General features: G+C 49.2%; 1 protein-coding gene across 1 annotated transcript in view; it reads right to left on the bottom strand.

Moving 5' to 3' along the window:
* zc3h3 (zinc finger CCCH-type containing 3) overlaps positions 1 to 12,913 on the bottom strand; it is a 53,012-nt gene that overhangs the window by 19,182 nt on the left and 20,917 nt on the right. Inside the window, exon 4 of the mRNA XM_030372002.1 lies at positions 5,459 to 5,603. Coding sequence (XP_030227862.1) covers positions 5,459 to 5,603 — 145 coding nt within the window. The remainder of the gene's footprint in view (positions 1 to 5,458; positions 5,604 to 12,913) is intronic.

Here is a 12,913-nt window from a genome sequence, read left to right as displayed (position 1 = left end):
GTAGTTATTGTTTAAGGGTCTTGTTCAAGGGCACAATAACTAATTCCAGAAGATGCAGAGGGATCGAACAAGCAACCTTCCAGCTGTCAGGTAACCTGCTCTGGCTTCTGAGCTACGGCCTCAATTGCCTGAGGTCAGAGTTTACAGACAAAGCCTAACTTGTGTATCAAATACCTTTTTACATGGTTGAATTGAGTTGGTTAGCTGCAGAGGTCAGAGACTGGTAAGCAGGGTACCGCCGACGACTTTTCAACCCCGGATGAAGCGCACAGAATGTCCCCGTGCCAAAACTGAAGTTGAAGAAGGAGAGAAACTGATGAAGATGGGTGGGTTGGTGGGTGGTAGTGCAACGAGGACAATGTCTCCACACTGAATAAGGAGATGGAGGAGCTTGCAAACAGGGTCTACAGGAAGTCCCTAGTGAGCAGTCAGCACAGTGTGTGTGTGCGTGTGCGTGTGCTTGTGCGCGTGTGTGTGTGCGTGTGTGTGTGCGTGTGTGTGTGTGTGTGTGTGTGTGTGGGCTCTGCTCTGACCATGCGATGCACAGACGAAGGGGAGAGCAACTCAGCACTACCCGTGCCGTTGATGAACGATCTGACTTTTGTTTTGGTGACGGCGAAGGATTCGGAGGGTCGCGCGGCTGCTCAGAATAATGCTGCTCTCGTCTATTTGTCTGCAAGCCAAGCATTAGTAAGCTCATATTGGGGAAACAGTTACCCTTGAAACAGAGCACAGCAAAAACACTCATCGGGCTAATTCCGCCAATGAGCGCGGCTGCCTTGCTCCGGGCGCTGCGCTTATAGTGAACTAAAGCACCGCCATAACGCGCCGCACGGCAATCACATCCCACTAAAATAGAACCCTGTGGAAATGAGCGGACATTTTGATTGTTCGAGGAACAACACAGAGACACCGGGAGAGGGAAAAAGGACAGGGGGGGGGAAGAGGCGGGAGGCGGTTGGGACGCACGTAACGCTGTGGCGGGGAATAGAGAGGGAGTGATGAGGGAAAGAAAGGATGAATGGGTGCATGAGAAAGGGATGAATCAGGGAACGGATGTGAGAATAGAGGAGAGGTTAAGAGAAGAGAGAGAGAGAGAGCAATGGTTCACTTTATTACCCAGTCTATCACATCCTCTACGTTCTGCGGTGATCAATACTAGAGCACTAAACCAGATGAGGGCAAAATAACGGCTGTACGTCGGGGCCGAATAAGGGGCCAGATAAAGGCCTGAACATGGACCCCGGACGGAGTACGCCACTAGACTCTGTGGGTGTTTATGTGTTTGTAAACGTTGAGCATTTTTGGTTAATCATTGTTTAACAGTTCACAGTTAATTAATCATTGAACATCATGTTTTTTTACAGAATTATTTTCAGACCTTTTTTTTCATCTAGTAGTTTGTACTTTGGGGGGCGTCCAAAGTGGTAAATAAAGAATTGTAGGGGGGGGGGGGGGGAGTTGGAGTAGAGAAAACGAGTTAGAGAGGGTCACACTTTGACCTCAATGAAAAGAGATGAGGCAGGACTCAGGTGTATTGCACAGGGTGAAGAGGACACGAAGCAGGTAGACAACAAGAGGGCAACGGAAAGGGCAAAGCCGGCAGAGATGGGAAACCGAGTGAGGAGGTGGGGAGGGGAGAAGGGGGGGAGGGAGGGCTGGAGGAAGGGGAGGGGCAGGCTGTAATTCATCATCCAGCGCACATGCTTTACGGCTTTCTTAATTCAACTGCTGCTACTATTAATGGAGTTAATGTTGAGATTATATCTATTTTCCGCTGGCGGTGGGCTGAAATACGGCGGCCATTTTCTCCTCCCGCCCGGATCCCCCCACCCCTCTACGGCACTCAATCACCCACAATGCCCATTACCGCTGGCATCACAGGAGCGCACGGCATGATGGGTATACGATGGGTGTCCTGGACCGGGGAGTAGGAAGCTTGGGTGGTAAGAGTAGTGGTTAGGAAGGCGGAGTAAAGGGTGGACATCTCGTAGCGCACAAACACCCCAATGACCCACTAGGCTAATGTTGTTCAAATTTAGCCATGACAGAATGAAAGAGAAAAAGAAACAAAGAAAGACAGAAAAACCAAAAGAATTTAAGAAAGAAATAACCAAAGAAACAACGAAGCAAATAAAATAAATACAGATGCAAACAAACAAAGACTGGAGGGAAGGAACAAAACCAAGAAAGCTTTCTTGTTCCAAGTGATTGGGCTCGTGGCTAAGAGCCTAGCATTATGTTTTCTGCCTCTGGTGGGCTGATGGCTGCCGGTGTTATGTACAGCAGTGAGTGTGGTTCGTCTCTGATTCTAGGGGCCATATTAGAGCAGACCTGAATCGCGCAGCACAGAGAGGAGAACATGACCTTCCACTAGCATGCTGAGGAGAAGAACCAGACTGGTACCAGCCGCGTGGTGCCTGCTGCAGTCGACCAGATGTGCAGAGGGGTTGGGTCAGGCAGTGAAGGAGGGGAGGGGTGGAGGTGGATATTGCCAGCCTCTCCAGGGAGCCAACATGTCCCTCTCCCCTGGGCCTGGCCCGGCCCGGACAGGCTGGGCCATATTTCACAGCGTGTCCAGACCTCAAATTGAAAATCCCTTGATGAATCAATATTTACTGCAGCAGCTAAATGAATAGTAATAAGTCACTAGAGGAGAGACGGAGACCTCTCCTCTGTCTCTCAGCTCGGGATTACACAAATGAGCACTGCTTCCCACACATGCATAGACAGCGAAGCACACACAGAAACACAAACACACACACAGACACAGACACACACAAACAGATACAAAAGATACAGAAACAGAAAATCAACATATAAACAAATTGATCACATGTGCAAAAAGAAAAGTATAGAAGCTATAGAACCAATAGATCCACACACACATTCAAACATTAAACACACAGCCATACAAAATGTAACACACATACACAATTGTGCGCTCAAAGATTATCACACACATGTTACACACAGCCAAAATCTTGAAGAGGAATAAACGTACGTTTGTGAAAAGTGCCGGGAGTGCAGAACCCTGCGCAGTATGAAGTGTCAGAGCCCTCTCCTGCTTATCCGTTGAGCTGGGACCAGAAACACACCTCCCTGCTGTTACAATGGCGGCTGGCGGAGGAACTCCAACTCTGCTACCTCTGACTCCAGCTCACTCTATTCCACTAACACAAGTATAACAAGCACATTTGTGCATTTTACCGGTGGAAGTAAGCGTTGAAGGTAATAGGGCTTTGATATACTTTCGCCTTGGGGCAGTGGTTAGAAAAAAAATTAGGTTTGGGCAAAATGTGTGATTATATTCTGCACAATGGTCACAGAGACGAATCAGAGGATGTTTTTAGGAGAACAATCGTGACATGATGAACGTATTGCAATATATCTCTAGATAAACGTGATGGTTTGATTTGCAGAATAAGCACAGAGCAGAAGAAAGCCAGGCTAGGAGTGGGTTGACTTGCTACATCGCCAGAATCCAAATGTCAGGATAGGAAGCCAAACGGCCTATCCTTCAAAATAAAAGCACAAGTCTACTGGAGATAAATGAATATGGATGCGGCAAACATCTGTACACAGCAGCTGGCCAGATGTTCAACGCACCTGTGTACAAGTGTTAACCGCATGGGCCCGTCTAATGTACATCAAGGTTGTTATGTGAGAGTGTGTGTGGGTGCTTGCAAGTGTGCGTGTGTGTGTGCGTATTCTAAAGGATAGACAATCATAACCAACCCAGGTAATCAGTTCAGTCATTTTTCACGACTGTTAACTACATACTGTACATAGACACTGCGATAAAGGAGAGAAAATATGCCTCGGTTAATAATCATCATAATTAAAGTGTCTTCCATGTGGCAATGATGCCATGAATATGCCATTAACTAATCCCGCCTGCGGCCTGGTGATGACCTCCTCATAAACATTAATTATTAATTCCATGTATTCTGCCGGTGACATTCCTTTACGACATAGTACTCAATCTGGCTTGCGCTAACGCTGCAGGCTAACGCTGCGGGCTAACGTTGCGGGCTACCGCTGTGGGCTAGTGCTATGGGCTAACGCTGTGGGCTAGTGCTACGGGCTAAAGCTGCAGGCTAGTGCTACAGGCTAACGCTGTGGGCTAGTGCTATGGGCTAAAGCTGCAGGCTAGTGCTACGGGCTAACGCTGTGGGCTAGTGTTACGGGCTAATGCTGCAGGCAAGTGTTACGGGCTTATGCTGTGGGCTAGTGCTACGGGCTAATGCTGCAGGCTAGTGTTACGGGCTTACGCTGTGGGCTAGTGCTACGGGCTTACGCTGTGGGCTAGTGCTACGGGCTTACGCTGTGGGATAGTGCTACGGGCTTACGCTGCAGGCTTGTGGGACGCGCTTATCCAGGATGGGGATATGATGACTGTGAATTCATTGGTATGTTAGTAGCCATAAACATCAATTGAATATTTAATAGTTAGTAATAGAGCAGATGCTTTTATTCTGATTGAAAGTGCCTAGACGGCTGGCATGCACTACAATATTCTAGCCCCCTCAATTCCTTGTTGACCAGAAGCAGATTTTTATTTGCATCACCTCCACGCTGCAGGATCGTGTGTCTAGACTACTGCACCTCCCTTCTGGCTGGTCTGCCTGCATCCAGAATGCAGCAGCCCACCTGGTCTTCCACCTATCCAAGTCTCCCACACTACATCGCACCTAGGCACCCTGCACTGGCTACTGGTGGCTGCTCGAATCCAATTTAAGTAACCGGTACTTGCCTACCGTGCCGCGAATGGCTCAGACCAATCATACATCTAGACAATCTTCAAAACCAACCCTACACACCTTGCGTCACAGACTGAAACTGATCTGTTCAGGCGGAATCTTGGCCCATTAAGTTTTCTTTTTATTATGTACTCCCATGATTCTGGCAATTTCTGGGCGGTATCTTTAAGGTTGAATGCACCTATTTAGGTTGCTAAGGTCAATGGATTTGGGTATCACGCAGGTGTAAATGTTGCATTCTCTGGGGGTTATTCGGTGTGTGCGAGTGAGCAGCATAAATCCCAAACCTTCCTCTATCCACACACTCATATGTACGCTACACCGCGTAACAACCGATGAGTGATCATCGCAGTGGAAACACATCAAACACGTATTTTCCTGGTTAAATATATGGCTCCGGGGAAAGATCGGGAATATATGCTTCAGATTCAAATCAAAAGGTTTCACAGGTTGTTTTGTTTTGTTTTCAAACTGCATTAGTATTGGACCTTAACAATATGAATTTTAAATGTTTTAATATGTTGAGCATAATTTATGCTTTGTTGTATTAATTTTGGTTGTCAGACTCCATTACAAATTCTGTAAATAACAGTTGTGCTGAATAAACACAGTGCCAAATTCATGAGGGAAGTCAAACTGTGTAGGGTTTTGTAAATGGATGTGTGTGTACGCCCGTGCGTGGGTGTGTGTGTTACCTGGCAGTCTGGATTCTCTTGGTCCTCCAGGACAGGGAGGGGCTGTAGTGCTGTGTGTTGGCGACGCCCACACGGGCCACCATCTTGTAGCGGCTCCGGAACACCCGCTGGTAGGCGGGGCTGGACGGGGACGGAGGCGTGTGGCCTGCAGGGGACACGGTTGCAATAGGAAACAAAATCAGTGAACGTGAACTACCAGCAAAGATCAATCCGACTGCTGAGAAATTGAAGAAAAAAATAAATAAATACAACATAACCAAACTTTTTTATCTGAAGTTTAGGTTATTTTCCACCACATCACCCATCTCATTTCCTCCTAAATCAGAAATTGTTTTTCATTTCTATTTCGAGATCCCGGGTATGCTTTTTCCCCGGCTAACATCCTGTTTTCCTTGGACATGTGTCATATTACAGCAGCAGGCATGCTGCTCCGCTCAGTCATTAACGAGCCCGCTGGTGTGCACGTGAGCACGTGCGCTCATCTGCGCGAGTTTGTCAGTTGGACTCTGGCAGGTCTACTCTTTTAATAAGCCGCACATGTAAAAATGAGAGCGAATAACAAAGGCAGAATTTTTATGAGTCTAATAAATCATCTCTTTCTCTATGTCTCCTCTCTCTTCCACGACCCTCCCTTCCTCCCTCTCCCTCTATCTCCCTCTATCTCCCTCCCTCCCTGCCTCTCCTCTACTCCCATTCGTTAAGTCCCTCCACAGATCCATCGTTGGGGCGCTCGTCGAAAAAAAAACAACTAGCACAAACCCTTTTATTTTCCGTTCTCATATTCATCATGTTGTTTTACGACGGCGGTTCTGAGATACCGACACACACCAACGCTCCGCAGCTGAAGGATAGCGCTATGCGGCTAACGGATAACGCTCTGCCGCTAACGAATGGCGGTCCCATGGGCGGAACCCGGATAAGTTTTGGAGGACTGTACCGAGTTATCTAAGCTAGCAAAAAAAATTCAAACAATAACAGCTCATGCCAGCATCATCCACAGTGATATCAATTAAAACAGTGTGTATTTAATCGTGTGTCATATAACTGTTTGATACTTTAAGTTCGACTAACTTCTGACTTCCAAAGATGTTTGAAAGTGCAAAACAAAACAAAGTGAATGAATGAAAGCAGAGAAAAAAATGGCTCAAGTAAAGAATGGGCGAAAGAAAGAAATAAAGAAGGGGTGTAAAAGAAAGAAGGAATCAGAAAGTGTGTAATTGCCAACTGTTGTGATTGCTGCCATTTTAATTAGCATCATGTAGCAAAGCATGAGAGAGGACGGTACATTGGCAGACAATAAAATGATTCCATTTCCTTCTGTACCATTATACACTCCATCTCTCTCCCTCTCCCCCTCTCTCGCCACCCCCTCTGTTTCGCTCCCCAGGGTGTGTTTGTTTCATTTATCAGCAAGGAAGACGCAGCTTCGGATCAGCTGGAGAATTCATCTCAGACAAACATTTACCGATGAACAAATCACAGGAAGCTGGAGACACGCCAACAAACACACACACACACACACACACACACACACACACACACACACACACACACACACACACACACACACACACACACACACACACACACACACACACACACACACACACACATTCTCCTTTCTCACACGCAGGCACACACAGACCAACATATACGCAGGGCAAGGAAAAACACACAGGGATGTGCACACCAATATGTCTAACACACACAGTGGCAGATGAAAACATGCTTGCTCACTGAGAGTGATTATAATAGTATGTGGTGGCCGAACACAGGCACAGACATAAAGACAGAGGGGGGGGGGGGGGAAGAGAGAGAGAGAGAGAGAGAGAGAGAGAGAGAGAGAGAGAGAGAGAGAGAGAGAGAGAGAGAGAGAGAGAGAGAGAGAGAGAGAGAGAGAGAGAGAGAGAGAGAGAGAGAGAGAGAGAGAGAGAGAGAGAGAGAGAGAGAGAGACAAAGAGATGCAGACAAGAGAGAAGAACAAAATAGAGGGAGAACGAGCCAAAGGGAGAATTGGTAGGATGCTGGTGTGTATGCATGCGTGTGTGCGTGCGTGTACAGGATTAGTGGCTCGGTGGCAGTCACTCAGTCTCCCAGCAGCCATCCGTATTCTCTCAGAGCTATCTGGGTGTCCAGCCAGGTGACGAATGAGACGAGGAAAACACCAGCACCCCCCCTCCACCAGCAGCACCAACAGCACCTCAAGTCTGCCTCGTACACGCTCCCTCCTCCACCAGCACCACCCCCCTACCTCTGACAAAGCACTTGTTCCAGACCACCTGCTGTATCTACACCTCCGCCCCCCCCCACCCCACCCATGTCACAGACCTGTTCCACCTTAGCTACTGCTTAATGGCATCCATCAAGCTACTGGTGTGTGGCCTGTGTGTGTGTGAGCGCAGGTGAATTACATTGTGTGCTTTTTGTTTGCCAGTGTGTGCTTTGTGTTTAAAGGTGCACGTGTTTGAGTGTGGGATAGTTTGTGTGTGTTAGGTGTATTATTGCGCGTGATTGTGCAGGATTTAGCCGTTTTTAATGTGAACACATGCGTGTGTGTGTGTTAGAAAGTCAGTGTACGCGTCTGTGTTAATGTGTGAGGGTGTCAGCATGTGTGAGAGTGTCTTTGTGTGTGCGTGTGTAAGTGCGTGTGCCTGTCTTATTGTGTGTGTGTGCTTGTGTGTGTCAGCTGGGGATGGATGGGGCTGTGGAACTGATTGTAAACCACAGCAGGTTGTGTTGGTTGAGTGGCTCCACAAGCGATGGGGTCTCAATCTTACCACACACACACACACACACACACACACACACACACACACACACACACACACACACACACACACACACACACACACACACACACACAGGGTCTCAATCATGTGCTAATAGAGTGGTGACGGATGGGGTGTCGGGCTGGGCAGCAGGAGCAGCTACCTGAAGGCGCCCATGAAGACCCCAGAACCAAACACCACCTCCCTCTCCACCTGTCTGTCATCCACCATGTGTCACAACTCTGTAGTCGCCGCCCCTACCGCTACTTCATACTGACCCAGTGTCCCAATGTCCCTCCGTCTCCTCTCCCCTTTCCCTCGCCACTCCACTCTCTTTTAGTCTCCCTCTTCTCTCTCTTTCTCTCTCTTTTAGTCTGTCTTTTTCTCTCCGTCTCTCTGTCTATCCTTTTTCTATCTCTGTTTTGAAGTTGGAGTCTCTCCCTCTCTCTCTCACTATATATCCCTCTAATTAATTCTTCCTCTCTCTGTCTCTTAATGAAGTTAATTGGACTAAGAAACAAAAGGTTTGCATTGCCAACACAAGAGAATATTAAAACTGATAGTTTGATTCAATGAGTTGGTCTGCTCTCTAGTCGTCTGGTGCCACAGAATTATGACTGTGATTTATGAAGCGACCTCAGTCTGTTCCTCTATTTCATTCTTTACCAGACACACATCCACACATCCACCAAACTTCCCATAGCGACTCATCTGACAGTTCCTGCCCCCTCCTCCCCCCCTCTCCTCTGTAAAGATAAACGAAGTGCCTCCCTCTCTTAATGAATCACACGCAGGCCGTATTAAGCAGCGCAACAAGACAGATGTACCAGGCTCTAAGTGGATCTGGGGAGGGTGTTAAGTCCCAGTACCGCTACAAGAACGTAAAGACACACACACACACACACACGCAGAGACCAAAGAGTCGTCTGCCAACCCAAGGAGCTGGGTTGTGGTGTGGTTTCGGGAGGGGGGGGGGGGTCGAGATCCGGGACCCTGGCTGGGTCTGTGACAGGTCCATTCAGAGAGAGCCATCCCCCTCCCGCCTCCCGCATTCCTCCCCTTGGGGATTATCAAAAGTGTCATTGCGTGGCAACGTGTATCTGCTGTTTCTCCCGCAGTGATTTCCCCCGATCTCCCTCCCCCCCTCTCTCTCTCTGTCTGTCTCTCTATCATGCTCTGTACCTGACGGCTAATTCTGCAGAACAGCAGTCTTGTTCGCGCACACACACACACACACACACACACACACACACACACACACACACACACACACACACACACACACACACACACACACACACACACACACACACACACACACACACACACACTTCCAACGGATCATTAATCGTATTATTGATGTAGATGGGGGGTCTGTTCATGCTGCCATGCCCGTGTTTGCCGTCTCCCCTGGGGGGGGGGGGGATCCTCTGATTCCCCCAGCTCCAGCGCTCCGGGACCCCCGCCTCTGTTCCACCAGCGAACATCACTCCTGACAACACAACAAGGAATCCCCGCATGGTGACGTCCCCTACCCACCCCACCCTCCCATCCACCACCACCACCACACCGATGCCAACACCAAACGTCAAGACCCCCCCTGGTTGTGTGACTCCACCCTTGCTTCCCGACAGACCAGCTGGAGGCTGGGGTTGTCTGTCACGTCGTGTGTCCCCCCGTTCTAGGGGTAGAGAGTTACCACATACCACACTCGTAAAGTACGCCCGCATATATGCACATGGGTGTGTGTGTGTGTTGATGGGATGGGAGGTGTGATTGGTTGTGTGCCGAGGCTATTTTTTAAGTCAACTAAAGATCTTAAGATGCATTCTTGAGAAAAGCAAGCGATATTTCGGATCAGATATTTGTAGATCTTTGCACCAGGAGGCGATGGCAATAGGGAGGCGGTGTTCCATGCTACATGCTAGCCACAGGCTACATAACCGCAACAAGCTACATGCCAGCTACATGCCAGGTTGGGCCATGCACGCTATAGGCTACATGCACGCTATAGGCTACATGCCCGCTATATGCTACATGCCTACTGCATGGCAGCTACATGTTCCATGCCTCCGCTGCCTCTCGTGTGTCTGAGCGCTTCAGTGGTGATATCAGGGTCCGAGGGTGTGTGTTTCAGGAGTGCGGCATTCTAGGGTTCTCTGTGGGGCTGGAGGGTTTGGGGGGGTTAGCTACTGGCCACTGGTCTCGTCCATCATCGCCACGGAGCCATCAGCTGTAACACACACTGGCTGACCCGGGCCCAGGGGCCCTTCGGGCTGACCAGAGAGGGGCCGGCCTCCCTCATTCTAATTTACACACACACACACACACACACACACACACAGACACACACACACACACACACACACACACACACACACACACACACACACACACACACACACACACACACACACACTAACAAACACACACACCACACAGACACACAGAATGTGGTAACATAATAATAAGGCATCTCATAAAAATCAATCATATTAATAGGATTATGTCTTCCACATAAATTAATTATTCCAAAAATAATGTAAGAAAATAATACAGATAACATAACAAATTGAACTAACATTTCAGTAAAATATAATGTACGTTGTATGTATGTATGTTGACCTTTTCTCCAACGATCTGTAGCCTACAAGGAGTAGGCTCAACCCTGGGAACTGATCGAGTGTGAATCTCCTGCTGCAGTCACTCATCAGTTAAACCCGGCCCCACCCAGTTGGGACACCTGTGATCGATAATTTAATCTTAATGCTCTTTACATACGGCCCCTCGGAGCGGACGTAAACATCCAGCCTGACCCTCAACTCCAGGAGACCTGACAGCGTCACCAACACAGCCTAGCGTCCAGGGGCAAGGCCCACGCTACGCACAAAACCATTTCCCTATCTGTCCCAGGACGACTGTCACAATCTGTCCGGTGTTCTGTCGTCAAAGACATGACTGTGGCCGTCAGTCACCCCCTGCCATTAGCCACTTAAACACAAAGAGCCTAGGGGCCAGTCCATTACCGTGTGTGTGTGTGTGTGTGTGTGTGTGTGTGTGTGTGTGTGTGTGTGTGTGTGTGTGTGTGTGTGTGTGTGTGTTCGGACGCACACGCACACGTGCCAAGCAAATAACCATTTTCTGAGTGTGAAAGGGAGGCCCCGGAAGGTTAAGTGTTTGGATCCTTGAAGGGCGTAGCAGGGTTTCACCAGGGGACCTGAACCCTGCCCCTACTGATCCATGTCAGGACCCCAGAGCGTCCAGGCGGTCCCCACGAGACAAAACAAGAGGGGTGTGTGTGATTGCGTCGGTGAGCAAAAGTGTGTGTGCGTGTGTGTGTGCATGTGCGTGGGTGCGTGCATGTGCGTGGGTGCGTGCATGTGAGTGTGTGCGTGGAAAGGAGAAAGTGGGAAGGAGGATTGTGGGTTGGTGAGTGTGTGAAAGGGGGAGGGGGGGGGGGACGTGTTGAGGTTAGGGTAGCTGAGGAGCAGGTGTACTAGGGCAGACGTATGTTGGGCCGAGTGTTTATTTCACCATAATGAGTGACGGATTGGAGACATACGCTGGACCTGATGATGTGTCCATCACCACTCACACATACAAACACACATGGAGAAACACGCTCTGCACGACTTTCCTGTCTCCCTCCCTCAAACTCTATCTACAAGTTTCCCTCTCTCTCTCTCTCTCTCTCTCTCTCTCTCTCTCTCTCTCTCTCTCTCTCTCTCTCTCTCTCTCTCTCTCTCTCTCTCTCTCTCTCTCTCTCTCTCTCTCTCTCTCTCTCTCTCTCTCTCTCTCTCTCTCTCTCTCTCTCTCTCTCTTCCCCCCCCCAACAATCTCTGCCTCTCTCCATGGGTCCCTGTTGAGGGTTTGGTAGCATTTGCTGGCCTGGTACAGAAGTACAGCTCGCTCCACATCCATCATGCTGAAGATTCTCTGGACCCAGTGAGTGATTGAGCCCAAGGCGTGACTCTGGGCCGGGGGGGGGGGGAGCAGAGGGGTGCCGGGGGGGTGGCGTGTCCGGGGGGCCAAGGGGGGGTGGGGGGGTGGGGGGCGCTGAGTGAGAGACATGGGGGTGACTTACAGCCCCGACGGGAGACAGGCGAGCACCATGAATAAGTCAGAGCGTTAAAAGGAGGAGAGGGGAGAGGAAGAGAGGGGAAGAATTAGAAACAGAAGATAAGTAAAGCGGAGAGAAAACAAGAGGACAAGAGAGGCGGGATGGGAGAGGAGAGACTGGGATAGGGAAAAGGGCGGAGGACATGAGGGGAAGAGGAGAGGGAAGAGGACAACGGAGGAATGAGAATAAATGGAGGAGAAGAGAAGCCGGGAATTAAACAAGAGGGGGAAAGTGGGGGAGAGAGAAGAACAGAGAGGAGATGGGGCAGAAGAGAAGAGTGGAAGGAGAAAGGATGAAGGGGAAGGAGAAGAGACACCGGCAGGGTGTGAGGAATGGGAAGGGAGAACTGAGAAGAAGAGGGAGGGGACTATATTCAGTGTTTCTGTACTCTTTTCAAATGCCAGGCCTCTATAAGAATCACACGCGCATAAAAATAAACTATACATAGATAATGTGGACAGAATAGGGTCAGGAAAATAGCCCGATAACATTACAGCCAGGGGGTTGTATGTCCACACGAGCGCATAGCGCTGTACAGGAGGAGACCTTTGACCATCTGTCTGACCA

Source organism: Gadus morhua, chromosome 12, assembly GCF_902167405.1.
Source record: "Gadus morhua chromosome 12, gadMor3.0, whole genome shotgun sequence".
In the NCBI taxonomy this organism is placed as follows: domain Eukaryota; kingdom Metazoa; phylum Chordata; class Actinopteri; order Gadiformes; family Gadidae; genus Gadus; species Gadus morhua.
This window is presented reverse-complemented; position numbering and strand designations above follow the sequence as displayed.